This window comes from Gorilla gorilla, chromosome 19 (genome assembly GCF_029281585.2).
Source record: "Gorilla gorilla gorilla isolate KB3781 chromosome 19, NHGRI_mGorGor1-v2.1_pri, whole genome shotgun sequence".
Taxonomy (NCBI): Eukaryota; Metazoa; Chordata; class Mammalia; order Primates; family Hominidae; genus Gorilla; species Gorilla gorilla.
Genome location: NC_073243.2, coordinates 32,894,012 through 32,909,976, shown reverse-complemented (window position 1 = coordinate 32,909,976; position 15,965 = coordinate 32,894,012). Strand labels below are relative to the sequence as shown.

The window sequence follows — 15,965 nt, the reverse complement described above, 5'->3', positions numbered from 1 at the left end:
CTAGACTGGCTGTGTCTTCTGGCCTCCGTCTTTCTCTCGTGCTGGATGCTTCCTGCCCTCAAACATCAGACTCCAAGTTCTTCAGCTTTTGGACTCTTGGACCTATACCTGTGATTTGCCAGAGGCTCTTGGCTTCCCTACTTTTGAGGTTTTGGGACTCGGACTGGCTTCCTTGCTCCTCAGCTTGCAGACAGCCTATTGTGGGGCGTTACCTTGTGATCATGTGACTCAATTCTCCTAATAAACTCCCTTTCATATATCCATCTATCCTATTAGTCTTGTCCCTCTAGAGAACCTGGACTAATACAGCTGGCATTTTATTTTTATTTTTTTTGAGACAGGGTCTCACTCTTATCCAGGCTGCAGTGCAGTGGTGTGATCATGGCTCACTGCAACCTCAACCTCCCAGGCAATCCTCCCACCTCAGCCTCCCAAGTAGCTGGAACTACAGGCATGCACCACCATGCCCAGCTAATTCTTAAATTTTTTTGTAGAGATGGCGGGGGTTCACTATGTTGCCCAGGCTGGTTTTGAACTCCTCGGCTTAAGCGATCCTCCCTCCTCAGACTCCCCAAATGTTGGGATTACAGGTGTGAGCCACTCACTGCACCTGGCCAATTTTCTTAAAAACACTTAAGCTGAAAAGAACTTTATATCATAGAATTAGGCTGTAAGCCTCTTAGGTGCAGGGGCCATGTCTTTAGTTTTGTTTGTATCATTTCTCTGGTCACTATACCTCCTCCCCAGCACCTGATACATGGGTATGAATCCTTCTTCAGGAAAACCTGTGCAGCAAAACCTCAATTTAGGAAACCGAAGTCAATGTATTTAGATTTTGGAAATACAAAAGCAAAAATTTGCATTTACAAAAAGATTTACAAAAAGGTTTCTTCAAATAGTGAATTCCTCTGCATCATTTAAAATGTTTCATTCACAAATGTTTATGTTTACAAGCCCATTTTGGTTATTTTCTTGACATAAATCGTTTTACACTTGAACAAAGATTGGCTATTGAAAAAATGGAAGAGATGAAAACCAAGTAAGCCTTTTACAATTAAGATTGAATGAATGTAAACATTACTTCCAGTTATTTAAAAATTATATTAAAGGCTGTGTATGGTGGCTCACACCTATAATCCCAGCACTTTGGGAGGCTGAGGTGGGAGGATTTCTTGAGTGCAGGAGTTTGAGACCAGCCTGGGTGACAGAGCAAGACCTCTGTCTCAAAAAAAAGAGGCAAGAAAAAAATTATGTTAAACAAGATACTCTTTTTAAAGCAGCTAGTACAATGCCTGGCATATAGTAAGCACTCAAAAAAATTAGCAGCTTTTATTAGAATACTTTTAGAAAATGAGATTTAGGAAATGAGTTTAGAAAATCTCAGGCTATTTTTTTTAGCACGGTATTATTTCACATCCTCCCATTGGATTTCAGTCATTTGAGAGCCAATCAACCAACATTTATAGAATATCTGTGTGCCAGGCATTGTTCTGGACACTAGGGATATGAGACTTTAGCAATTATCTAATTCAACCCATCACTTTACCAGGAAAAAAAGCGAGGCACAGAGAGGATGAAGTGATTTGTTCATGGTTAGTCTACTGCTAAATAGCAAAGTTGAATGCTTTTTCTACCATCTCTTTTCAAATAGCAGCATTTGATAAATGCATGTGGACTTGACAATCTATTCCCCAGGAGGCTAAACGAGACCATTTTCCTCTGATGTGGTGTGAAATAAGTCCACAAATCTGACACTCCCTTTGAAAAGTAAGATTTTCCTCCCCTAGAATATGGGCTGGCCTTAGTGACTCATTTCTAACAAATAGAAAAATGGTATAAGTGACAGTGTACACCTCTAGAGACTAGGTCATGAAAGGCCCTGTGGCTCCCTGTTTACTTGCTCTGGAGGAAGTTAACTGCCATGTGTGAGGACATCCAAGCAGCCTGTGGAGATGCCCACATGGCAAGGAGCTGAGGCCTCCAGCCAAGAGCCTTGTGAGTGAGTCAGCTTAAAAGTGGAGCCTGTGGCCCCACTCAAGTCTTCCGATGACCACAGGCCTGCTTGACAACAATCTCACGAGAGACCCTGAGCCAGAACCACTGGGCTAAACCACTCCCAGTGTCCTTACCCTCATAGAATGTGTGAAGTTATGAATGTTTATTGTTTTAAGCTGCTAAGTTTTGGGGTAATTTGTTACGCAGCAATAGAGAGCTAATACTCTCTTTTATTGTCACTTTGTTTTCACTCCTACCCTTCCTTGACCTCCCTCTAATACCTTATTTTATAGCTTATATTCTTAGGGCAATGATTGACACTTTTTTTAGTTCTAAAATTTTTACTATATTTATTTATTTAACAGCTTTACTGAGATATAATTTATGTACCATAAAGTTGGTTGACACATTTAAAAAACTGTAATAAAACATAAAACTTAACATTTTAACCACTTTAAAATATACAATTCAGTGGCAGTAATTGCATTTATGATGTTGTATAACCATGACCACTATCTAGTTTCAGAACTTTCTCATCACCCCAAATGGAAGCCCCATACACATGGCTGACACATTTTAAAAGATTAATTTTATTTTGTCCCCCAAATCTGGAATAATCATGTAGTAACAAAGAAAAATGAGCTCACAATTAAATAAGCAAAACCTGCTGTAAAGGTAAAAAAATTTGCCGGGCACAGTGGCTCACACCTGTAATCCCAGTGCTTTGGGAAGCTGAAGTGGGTGGATCACTTGAGGTCAGGAGTTTGAGACCAGCCTGGCCAACATGGTGAAACCCTATCTCTACGAAAAATACAAAACATAGCCAGGCGTGGTGGTGTATGCCTGTAATCCAGCTACTTGGGAGGCTGAGGCAGGAGAATAGCTTGAACCTGGGAGTTAGAGGCTGCAGTGAGCCGAGATCACACCACTGCACTCCAGCCTGGGTGACAGAGCGAGACTCCATCCCCAAAAAAAAAAAAAAAAAAAATTGGAAAGAAATAACATTATTTCTAACAACAATATATCAATCTTTTCACATTCTTATATAGAATCAGAGAATCTAATGAGATACATTCTATTATGGATAAACCAAAATCTCAAGTACTTGTTTTACAAAAAATTAAGTCTTCAAAACTCTTTTGAAGTCCACTGGGTGCAGAACATCCCCCACTGTGCCTGAAAACCAAGGAACTAGAACTGGAGACAGCTGTTGGGAGGACATCAGCAATAACAGATAGGTGCCCTGTAGCGATGGCCTCCAACGGCTACCTACACCCAGCCCTGGGATTCGGAGGATGCAGAAGGAACATCTGGGCTCAGCTATTTCATGCTGTTGGCCATACACTTCCAAGTGGGAGGTGATGGCAGTTTGGTCAGCTGTTTGCCAACCCAGGAGTTGGGTAAAGGTTGGTAAGAGATGTTATTAGTTTTAGCACCATTTCCTTCCAATAGTCTCATTTTAATACAATACAGGTTAGTAGTGACCAGAAAATATTGCTACTGAATTGAAGGATGACTATACAAGGACTTATATCAGATTATTTGTTGCTTTTAGTTTCTAGTGTCCCATAAAGAATAGAAATGGAAATTGCTGACAAGAGAGTACCTTTGGTAGGCACAGTTCCTTTTCTCCCCCCACTGGAGAGGACGCTACAACCTTGCTATAGGGTGTCCTGTGACTGCCCAGTGATGTAGATTACGCTCCTACCCCAGGAGGGGCAGCTTGAGAACAGAAAAGCAACAGCTGGAAGACATTTATATTACCTCTGTATTCAGCTCATTGGACTAGCATCTTTCATGGTGTGAGACTTTCTCATTTACTCATTTGTTTTAAAAAATGAGGCCAGGCATGGTGACTCATGCCTGTAATCCCAGCACTTTCGGAGGCCAAGCTGGGAGAATTGCTGGAGCCCAGGAGTTTAAGACCAGCTGGGCAACATAGGGAACCTTGTCTTTTCAAAAAATAAAATTAGCTGGGTGTGGCGGTATATGCCTGTAGTTCCAGCTATTTGGGTGCCTGAGGTGGGAGAATCACTTGAGCCCAGGAGTTTGAGGCTACAGTGAGTTGTGATTGTACCACTGTACTCCAACCTGGTGACAGAGTGAGATCATCTCAAAAAGATATAAAAAATTAAAAATAAAAATGTATTGAGTGCCTTCAGGCAGTGTTCCAAGCATTGGTGAACAAAATGGTGGGGCTAATGCAGAAAAGAGTATCATTTTTGCACATATTTCTCTGGGTTTGACACTCTCTGGAGCTAATATGGACTGTTCCACATTAGTAAGACATTAGTGGGATTGAGAAAGGCCTGCAGGTCAAACTGCATCCTCTTTGCCAGACCCCAGAACCTCAAAACAAGCAGTAAAACAGAGAATAAGAGGACTGTGGGTATGCCCTCCTCTGCTTTACCAAGGCCCAGTATCCCAGACACTGGCCACTTGCTTTTTCATATCCTTTCCTGAGGTTTCTTCTCACTGCTAGTAAATAGCAGTGCAAGTCTTAATATATTATGAGATAAAGCTACAATCACGATGACTAACTCCATGCAATATAGGAAAAGCCTCGCTGAACAGATGCCACAGAGCCAAGCATCTCCCACCCAGCTCTCTTAGTGTCTACCATGAACATCCTCACAGGGCAATTCCACCGCCTATTACGGGGAGGCCTCTAGCTTCAGCCCTAGGGGCAAAAGTAAGGCAGGGCTCAGCAGCGTTCCAGAAATCACGGGTGCTCAGGTAGAGAAGCAAAGTGGCCTTCCCAGGGATAGGACTACTGAGGTCAAAAGGAAAGGCAGGAAAAGCCACAGAAGAATTGGAAGTGGCAGGAAGTCTAGACAGAGTGAGCAATGGCTGGGAGGAAATAAATTAGGATTAAAACACATTTCTTTATTGTAAAAGCCACAATCAAGGTGCAGGCATTTTGCTGTTGACCTGAACAACAAAATGGGCCTTATGCTCTGTGATAAGTGAGTAAGGGGTGAACCAAGAGGGGTGGTTCACTTGGAGTGCCTGAACATGATCCTTCACCGACAGGGAGAAGCCTTGGCCAACAGAACCATTAATCACTGTCTGCTCCCTTCATTTGCGTAAGAAATGTGATTCACTCCAATAAAACTGGCTATTGGCAGAGGGGAATCGAACGTCTGACTTGTGAGTCTAAAAGAGCCAGCTGTTCCAGCCTCCAGGACTCAGTGAGAACTTCCTATTTCAAGTTAAGTTCCCAGCTGTCCCACGGCTTAGGAAAGGGGGATAAACCCAGCCACCCCCACCTCTAGACACATGCTCCAGCCAACAGCAGGAGTGTTGCAGATTTTATCAGCTTCTTAAATGCATTAGGGGTTGAAATTAGACACCTCGGTGTGGTTTAAGAGCAAGAGAAGGGCCAAGTGAACCCAGGTTGGGATAACAAATGAGACAAGAGTCATGAGAAAAGGCCTGAGGTCCAACTTCCAATTGAAAGGTTTTCTAGCCTCCCTGAAATCCTACATCCAAGGGCCCCACACCCCAGTGGCCTTGGGATCACAGCGGGGGTCCTGTGCAGGGAAGTACACAGGCACTGAGTGTTTATGGTAGAACTGTAGGCGGGACAGGAGCTTTGTGACGATGTGAGGATATTCTCTGGACAGGTCATGTCTTTCTTCAGGGTCCCGATCAATATCAAAGAGCCAGAGGGTCTTGGTTGGTGGGTCTGATGAGGGTATCTCAGAAACATTGTATTGAGATGGTGGAGGGAACCAATAACCACAGCCTAGCAAAGAAAACAAAACAGTTTACTGAGGGAGAAGCACAGAGCCAGGTTCTAATTTCAGGGAAGGAGTCTGAGGCCAAGGCTGCACTGGGTTGTGGGTGGGGAAACATAAAAAGATGCGGCCCTAGATGCTGTCTCTAGATGCTTCTCAGACTTGACTTCTGGTGCTTTAACTAGACATGTCTCACTGCTTCACAAGCAAGGACACCCAGAAATGTGTGTGCATGTGTGTATGTCCTTGTCACAAGGACTGGGGCATAGGGGTGCTCCTGGCATTTAGTGGGCATGAGCTAGTGATGCTAACGTCTTGCAATACATGGGACAATCCCAGTCAAAAAAGACTTGTCATATTGCAAACGCCAAGAATGTTCTCATTGTAAACACTGATTAATTACATCACAGCCTTAACCATCATCCCACATATTTTAAAAGTATTGAAAAGATATTACTCTTAGAGAATATAATCAGAGGAGCAACCTCCTTCCCCAGCTATACCACTGGTTGAGGGTGTAGCTCTCAGAGACTCTCTTTGTTAGCTAAATGTGCTGTGCTTGATAGCCACACATATTTAAAATCCATATTTTCCATGAAGCATAAGAGTGACATTTCTTCCTTTCACCCCTGCTACAGTTAATTCTCTCTGTCTTTCTCTCTCTCTCTCTTTTTTTTTGGTTAGGACGAGTAGGTTAAACCATTCCTTCTTATCTCCTCATTCAGCAGCCCCAGAGATATGTTTTGCAAAAGGCATTTGTTACTTCGGTAAGCTTCTTCTTGATGATCCACTGGGAAAGCTTACTTGCACCATGACAATGATGGAAGCTGTGTAATTGGGAACAGGCGGAGTCTTAGAAGTGGGAAAAGAAAACCCTGAATAAATAGTTGTCTTTCTAGGACATATATCAGGAGGGATCATGAAAGATTAGAAAGGCAAATTAAGATTTCAGGTATCTGAGCAAAGTGAGGTAAGTGGTAGGGCTTAGGGGCCTTGAGGAGGAGCCACAGAGGAAGAGGTGGGAAACGGTTAGAACAAGAGTGATAATGTCCTCTCTTTCCAGAGAAATGGCCATGGGAATCAAATCCCAGGAGGGCAGATAGACTGGAGATACTGCCCTGAGGACACAGCCCTGCTTTGTCTACCACGGGAAGGGAAGTTGGCTAAGCTAAGGACTCTACCTGGGTAGCCCGTGAGGAGTTTCCAATTTCCATGTCTAATTGCAGCATGGACAGATGTGTTAAAGGCTGAATATTCTGGAAGAGAAGAGTCATCCTTTGCTGGAGCCATGCTGTTCCTGGGACCTGGGAAGAAATAGTTTGAAAGAATTAGATAGCTGTTATTGGAACGTGTTGTTATAAATCAGCATTTTATACCCTTGCAGAACAGTAGCTTTTATTCAACACTGGAGTGCAAATGTGTATCTTGCCACAGAAATGAATCTTTTATTAAATCCAAACAGAAAGCTATAGTTACATGAACTGTCAGTCATAAACCACCGCAAATATAAAGGAAATCCCAAAGAGATTACAACACTAATTCATCCTTAAAATCGCTATGCTCTGCCAATGTACAGCTAGCCATATGCAGAACAGTGTTCTGTTACAGCAGAGTGACTTTTTTTTTGGTTTTTGTTTTTGGCTGTTAAACATTTAAATACATTTTCTGTGTATACTTATACCTATGTAAATAGTATAAGAAATTATAAAATGTACATTTTAATGCAGTTATTTCAAGCTATGAGAGTTCATGCATGCCATGATAGAGTACAAAGACTTATTTTTTAACAACTCTTAAGGAATCTAAAAGTGAGCAGTGCTCAGTTAACTATTCAGACAGGATAACTATGGGGGTAAGAATAAATTTGGTATACAAATTTTTGGCTGGTATCATGGATTATATTAATTTATCATTTTTGAGATCTTAATTGATCATCAGGTTGGTTTTTTGCTTTTGTGGGGAGCAATTACTAATCTCTACCACCTCTTAAGTTTGAAACCAATTAAGAGGTAGAAGATAGACAGATGGAACAAAAAATACTGCTTTTGTTACTGACAAAATTGATTGGAGAGAATACAGCTTCAGATCTGTAGCAGAGAGATCTTGTTTGTAATTGACCCTTGACTTAGAAAGATTTAACCCTCACCATTGATCTTGCTGAACACCCAGTGGGCTCCCTTAGAGCACACAGCCGAGAGCAGACCAGAGTGCTTACATATATCCAGGTGACAGGCTGGCTGGAAATTGGACAGCAAAAAGGGTCTGGGTTGAACATGCTCAGTTCCTCCTGTTGAATAACTCCTTCCTTTGCCTGATTATGAAAGGAGTGAACAAGGCAAGAGTTCTACTCTTGTGGAAGACCCTGGTGGGTCCACGAGGGCCCTCACCTCACTCCTACCTATGCCTATGGTTGAGGCCTAGCTGAATAACATATAGTCTGTTTTAAGCCCACATTTATCTGTTAGCTTTTCAAATATGGTCACAGCAATCATCTTGGGATCACTTCGAAAGGTTGCTGAACCACCAGCCTAATAATTAATTGTCATAATATGTGATATGTCTGTAAAAGTATAGACTCCATTGGAGTGGTTAACCCATCTGTCTGCCTTCCTTTGATAATAGACTTTGAGAGAGCCCTTATCCTCACCCAAGCAGGACTTCTGTGCTCCTGGGGTTTTCATGCAGGGTGTGTCTTTGGTGGAAATGGCGGGACATGCCATTCTTTTGACAGTCTTTTGGAAACGACCTTGTAGAGACAAGCTGGAGACAGATCCAGCAAACACCGGTGCTTTCAGAGCTTCAGTCTCAACAATCACACAGCAGCAAATCTTTAGCACCAAAGAGGAAAATATTTTTGACTTCTTTTTTCTCTGCTTGCGGATATTTTGGCTCCAATACAAATGGATACTTCTAGTACTTGAGGTGCATGAGCATGTCTATCACAGGAAATGGTTGCTAACATACAGACTGTGGTAAAACTGTGAACCCTCATGGTTTACTCCTCACAAGTTTGTATGAAGGCCACATTTTGATACCAAAGAATGTTAAATAAAACAAGCATGTTTTGTGAACACAAACAAAAAAAGGAAATTTAACTATCTCATCTATACTTATATTTATACACATTTTTTTCTTAAAACAAACAGGAACATAAAATACCTAAACAATAAATAAGCCTAAGACTAAACTATGAAAGATACTATTATCTTGACTTTATTGTTTTCATTTTGAGAAATTAAACAAAGGGAAAATTACAAAGAATAATATGACTAACACCCTATGAGCCATCACCCAAAATGAACAGATGTTAACATTTTACCATGTTTGCCTTTTTTTAAAAAAAATAAAAGAAACTGGGCAATAAAAATGAAGTTGAAGTCTCCTTTGTTCCTATCCTCAAACCCTGTCCTTTCATTTACTCCTCTAGAGGCTGCTGCTATTGTGACTTCAGTGCATCCTTCAGCCATTTTAAAATGCAGAATACATATGTGCCGAGGGATAATATATAGCACTGTTTTATGCTTTAAAAATGTATGTGTGTACTGTTGGTGGGAGTGTAAATTAGTAAAGGTATTATGGAAGACAGTATGGAGGTTCCTCAAAAAATTAAAAATAGAACTACCATACAGTGCAGTAATCCCACCACTAGGTATTTATCCAAACGAAAGGAAATCGGTATACTAAAGGGATACCTGCACCTCCATGTTTATTGCAACACTATTTATAACAGTCAAGATATGGAATCAACCTAAGTGTCCATCAATAGATGAATGGATAAAGAAAATGTGATATATAGACACAATGGAATACTATTCATCCATAAAAAAGAGTTTGTTGGTAAAGCCATCTAGGCCTAGAGTTTTCTTTGTGGGAAGGTTTGAAATTATTGATTTAATTTCCTGAGCAGGTATAGGACTATTTAGATCTTCTATTTCTCCCTTTGTCAGTTTTGATAACTTGTATTTTATTAGGAATTTGTGTAGTACATGTGAACTTTTGTTTTGTATTATCTTTTAAATGTTTGTAGCATCTGTAGTAATATTGCCTGTTTATTCCTGATATTGGCAATTCATGCTTTTCATTTTTTCCCAAGATACGTTTTGCTAGTGTTTAATTGATTTTATTAGTCTTTTTTTTTTTTTTTCTAGATGGATTCTTGCTCTGTCACCCAGGCTGGAGTGCAGTGGTGCGATCTTGGCTCACTGCAACCTCTGCCTCTGGAGTTCAAGCAATTCTCCTGCCTCAGCCTCCTGAGTAGCTGGGATTACAGGCGCATGCCACCATGCCCAGCTAATTTTTTGTATTTTTAGTAGAGACAGGGTTTCACCATGTTGGCCAGGCTGGTCTGGAACTCCTGACCTCATGATCCACCCTCCTTGGCCTCCCGAAGTGCTGGGATTACAGGCGTGAGTCACTGCACCTGGCCTGATTTTATTAGTCTTTTCAAACAACAAACTTTTGGCCTTGTAGAGCCTATCTGTAGTATGTTTGTTTTCTATTTCATTAACTTCTTTTATCTTTATTATTTCCCTCCTTTTATTTTCTTTGGGCTTAATTTGTTATTTTTTTTATAACCTTTTGAATAACAGATATTCAACATTTTCATTTCTAATACGTACTATGAATTATCCAAGCACCAATGTAAAAAATATGTAGTCTGAAGTTGTTGGGCTCAATGCTCTGTATATCATTTAGGTCAAGTTTGTTAACTATGGTGTTCAAATCTTTTATATCTTTATGGACATTTTTGTTTGTTTGCTTGTTCTATCAGTTACTGAGAGAGGTATGTTAAAAATCTCTTCTATGACCGGATAATTACTTTGAAAACTCCCTCTTTAATTCTAATAATGCTTTCCTCCTTTAAATCTACTTTATCTGATGTATAGATAGCTCAGTTTTAGCTGTCATTGTTGCTGCTGTTAGTACCTGCATAATATATTTTTTCCATCCATCTGTCAACATGTGTGAGACTCTTATGCAATAGAAAGAAGTATAAAACAGGGTATGATAGGCAGGATAATGGTTCCTCAAAATGTCAACATCCTAATCTCCCAGAACCTATGAATACATCACCTTCCATGCCATAAGGGACTCTGCAGATATGATTATAGGTAAGGCCTGTAAGGTGTGAGGATTATCTCAGATTTATCCGGGTGGGCCCGATCTAATGACATGAGTTCATAAATGCAAGGAGTACTTCTTGATTATGGTCAGAGGGAGATGTGGCTGCAGAAGAAGGGTCAGAGAGGTGGCAACTTTTCCTTCTAATCAATAGGGAGACATAAGAGGAATTTAAATATATTTTTTAAAGAGTATATCATATAGTTCACATATGATCAAATTCACCCATTTTTAGTGTAAAATTCCATGGTTTTTAGTATGATATATTCACAAAGTTGTATAACCATCACTGTAACATATTTTAGAACATTTTTATCACCCCAGAAAGAAACCCTGCACCATTGGCAGTTAATCCCCATTTACTCCACACCCTCCAGCCCTAGGGCTTTCTATCTATTTATCTATCTATCTATCTATCTATCTATCTATCTATCTATCTATTTATATAGATACAGGTTTCACTATGTTGGCCAGGCTGGTCTCAAACTCCTGGCATCTATCTATCTATCTATCTATCTATCTATCTATCTATCTATCTATCTATCTATTTATATAGATACAGGTTTCACTATGTTGGCCAGGCTGGTCTCAAACTCCTGGCCTCAAGCGATCCAGCCTCCCAAAGTGCTGGGATTACAGGTGTGAGCCACACACGTAGCTGATCTATGTCTATTCTTATGCCAGTACCACACTACCAGGACTTGTCAAGCTTAGTAGTAACCTTAGAAATCAGCAAGCCTGAGTCCTCCCATTTTTATTTTTTCCCAAGATTGCTTTGGCTGCACTGGGTGTTTTCATTATTAACTTGACAGTGTATTGGATAAACTGTCAGGACCCAAGACAGGAGGCAGAGGTTTCTTAGAATGTTAACAAACTTTTAAAATTTCTTTGACAGAGTTGGACTAGATTCCAATTTAAGAAATATTTGTTGATTAACAACTGTATGTGGTAATATAGCACTGTGTTCTGGAATTCCATGACATGAAGTGATGAGCAAAGAGACATCTAAGAGAAGTTCCCAAGGTGAAAGGCAAGATATTTGGTGACAAAAGAATATAAAAGATAAATAAAATCCAAGGTTTTGAGTTTGGTGATTGAGAGAATACTGTTGATATTGGCAGAATAGAGATGTTGAGACAGGAAATAGTGGCGAGTAAAGGATTCTGGAATGAGACATACTGATTTTAGGAATTAACCTGAGCTCAAGGTAGACGGCTCCACAACATATTGGAGCTATAGGACTGGCCTCTGTCTGACAGACTGAGGCACACACTAAGCACCACCTGCAATGCAGTGATCGCTTAACCCTGGAAGTGGATTCGCTGCCTAGGGAGGGAAGCAAGAAAGCAGACGCCCAGAAACAGAGCACTGAGGGCCAAAGGAAAACAGCAAACGGAGTAGAGAGGAAAATAATATGAGGAAGTGAACCAGTTAAACAGGACATTGCAGAAGCCAAGAGAGCAGAGGGTTTCAGATGGCGAATCAAAAGAGCCAAATATTCCACCTATTAGCTTGATGAATGAGCAGAAGCTAGGGAGTTAAGAGAGAAGTATAAACAAACAAATTTTTCTCGTTTCCTTCTGAGCTGAAAGCCACCTCTGAGATAATAAAGCTTTCTGGCCAGACAGAAATATTCAGCTATAAGATGGATTAGCCGTGTGTATTGATTTTGGATGGGAAAAAGGAGATCAGCAGAAAATTTTAGGACTGATGAAATATGTTACATAATACGTAGTAAACTTACAGCACTCCTTATCTGAGCAACCCCTAGAAACTGGGAGTTGTTTGTTACCAGAATGAGGTGGCCTGGTGGTGGTTTCAGTGGAGAACTGTGTACTCCAGACCCAAAGTAGGTTCTGGAAGTAACTCGGAAGTTGTCTTGAAATAGGATGGTGAGTTAGTGGGTCGGGGTCCAGGTTCACCATTTCCATTTCAACAGAGTTCAACTCCTTAAGGAAGAATCTATAATATCTGCTAAATATGTTGTACTTCTCTACATTTTTTTAATTTATTTTTTTATTTTTTGAGATAAGGTCTTACTCTGTTGCTCAGGCTAAAATACAGTGGTGAGATCACAGCTTACTGCAGCCTTGAACTTCTTGGCTCAAATGATCCTCCTACCTCAGCCTCCTGAGTGGTTAGGACCACAGGCATGTGCTACCATGCCTAGCTAATTTAAAAAAAATTAGAAAAAAAATTTTTAAAGAGGCCACTGTGATTTTTGTAATTGTTTCCCTATGTTACCTGGCTGGTCTGAAACTCCTGGCCTCAAGCCATCCTCCCACCTTGGCTTCCCAAAGTGCTGAGGTATTATAAGTGTGAGCCACCACACCTGGCCTACATTTTTGTTTGAAGAAAGGGTCTATGGCTAATATATATAGTTTGAAATACACTAATTAGTGATTCCAATGGGTTTACCAAAAAGGGAAGGGACTGAGCGGAGGGCTAGAGATACTTCTGATCTTCATGAAAGGCAATCCTACTCTCTTGACTGCACAAGGCATCCTCTTGACCTTGGAAAGTATTGTATAATACAGTGTATGATTGTACTTTTAGGAAACACAGTATTTTTCATAATAATGCAATTTATATGTTTGTTGTATATATGTTGGAAAATACGGAAAAACATGAAAAGGAAAATAAAAATGACCTGTTAATTTATTAGTTGCTGTTAACATTTTGGTATATAGCCTTTGAGACTTTTAACTACATAATGCTTAAACAAAATAAATATGTGAGCTGACCTGCAAATAAGAAGAGGAAAGTCCATGGAAGACAGGAAGTCTTCATGCCCAGAGAGAAGAGCATAGGTAGAGATCAGCAAGAAATTAGTAGAGAACCTAATAATCCATCCAAAGTATGAAAGCAACCAAGAACCAGTTTGGCTTCTGAAGAGGGAAATGATGTACAAAAGCAATATCCCAGAAAGACAGTTCTTAACGATGCATGTACAGCAGACTGGAGTGATATGGTATGGAGTCTACAAAGTCATCACAAAGGCTACCATCATATCCTGGAGGGCAGGCTGCAGCTGACAAAAGGGTGAAAAAGAGTGAATTCAAGAAGGACTCAATTTGTACTATAAAGCATTTGGGGTGGAAGCCATAGAGAGAAATAATAATAATAAAATAGTAATAGCAGCTAATATTTAGCAAATGTAATACAGATGAGGCATTGTTTTAAGCACTTGGTGTCTAATTTAATCCTCGTGAAAGTCCCATGGATGAATAAACTGAGGCACAGAGAGGTTAAAGGCACATAGCACCATTTGGGTCAATATGAGGAATATGTTTCCACCAGACAGAGCTTCCCCAAGACAGAAAGAATGAGTTTCCTTGGGAGGATGATTTTCTGGCATTAGAGGTGTGCAAGCAAGGGCTTGGCAGGGTGGTGAGGGAAGCGTGGCACAAACAGCGCTGTAGGGTGAACGGGAGGGTCTAGAGGCATTTCCTCTCCGAAATGCTGCTCAAGTACAATGAGCTGGACATGATTGGAGAATGGGGCTTAGGAAGACCTACTGCTGTGACCCTGAAGGAAAGCAGTGCTAGGGATGGTAATGAGGATGGAGGAAAGGGCTGTATCATTGAAGTGGCATCCTACCAGCCCTTCTCCAGGGGGCCATAGTACACAGTAGCATAGAACATGCACTTTTGGAGCCAGACTGCTTGGGTTTGAATCTCAGCTCCATCACTCACTGGCTGTGTGATCTTGGTGTTAGCTGGCCTCCCTAGGCCTCAGTTTCAGTATTGTTGTGAGGTCTAAATGCAACGATACATTAAAAATGTCTAGTACTAAGTACAGCATATAGAAAGTGCACAGTTATTACCACCTGTGCAATCTTGGGCAACTTTTTAAACTTCCCATGCCTCAGATTACTATCTATAAAATTAACATAACAGTAGCAAGTGAGATAAGACATATATAGTGCTTAGTAGAATATCTGTTATATTGTTAAGACAATTGCCAACATTAAAGATAATAATATCTAATATTTAAATACTACATGCTTATAAACATAAAACACTGCTTTAACTGTTCTATGTATAACTCATTTAATCCTTGCTCTATGAAACAGATATTAACATCTGTCAATAACTATCACTGAGTGGTAGCTATTATCATCAGTATAATATAGTTTCATTTTCTTTTACAACCTCTTCTACCCAAGACCTTACAAAGAGGAGGAAAGGAGGCAAAAATCACTATTATATCAGAAAAACAAAATACAACCAAACAAAAAAACAACCAAAGTCACTTCTCTGGTGTGGATTTAGAAAGGGTCTATATTTGCTCCCCCATTTATGTTCCAGAATTTGAAGAAGGTTGGGGTAAAAAGGATTTATGTGTGGAAGCTATAATTTACCACTTTTAGTCTGTAGCCCCTTTTCTGTCCGGTTTGTTTGGCCTGCCATTCATTTCTACTGGGTTCTATTTGTTTTTTATCATTTCACAATTTACGAAGATCAGCAAAATTTCATTCTTTGCCAATAACCCATCTGACTTTCCCTGCCAGTGTGATGCCACCTTCACTTAATGATGCATGCATATTTACTTACAGTAAAACTTACTCACTTGGGCTAAGTGAGAAAAACACTCCAGCTGTCCCAGAAATTTGGTTCTTGAGGAGTTTTCTAAACTGGAAATTCTGTCGAGTATGTTTTTGATGTACAGGCAAGATTTAGGTTTAATTAGCAACTATCTTCAACTTTTGTACTTAAAAGTTCCTAAAAGTAGCTTGTTTATTTATGTAAATCAAATGTGTCTCTTAAAGCTTATTTACGCTAAAGTTCAGTTTATACTAAACATCTGATTGGCTGACCACTTCTTTATGGCTCACTCTAACAAAAGTTCAAAGGATCTCAAACTGAAAGTGAGGTTCAAGTCATTAAGGTCCTTCATGTGCCAGCTAGTCAGAGACCCAGAGCCCGTGAGTCCCCCTCCCAGATCAGCGCACCCAGGCTGCATCTGAGCGACTGCGCTGGTGCACATGTGGCTCAAATCTCCAGTGTGCTCATGGTTTTGAATGTCCCAACAACTGCAGGCTTTGGCCAAGGCCACCCTCTCATCTCGCTGTGTGGTAAGGGCTTACATATCCAGACGTGCATGTAT

General features: G+C 40.4%; 1 protein-coding gene across 1 annotated transcript in view; it reads right to left on the bottom strand.

Moving 5' to 3' along the window:
- Nucleotides 1-2,316: 2,316 nt before the first annotated feature.
- The window catches only part of ARSB (arylsulfatase B), a 206,659-nt gene continuing 193,010 nt past the window's right edge, over nucleotides 2,317-15,965 (bottom strand). The window contains exons 7-8 of the mRNA XM_019013558.4: nucleotides 6,917-7,039; nucleotides 2,317-5,743 (exon numbers count right to left, since the gene is read on the bottom strand). Of these exons, the coding sequence (XP_018869103.3) occupies nucleotides 5,478-5,743; nucleotides 6,917-7,039 (389 nt within the window). The 3' untranslated portion in view covers nucleotides 2,317-5,477. The remainder of the gene's footprint in view (nucleotides 5,744-6,916; nucleotides 7,040-15,965) is intronic.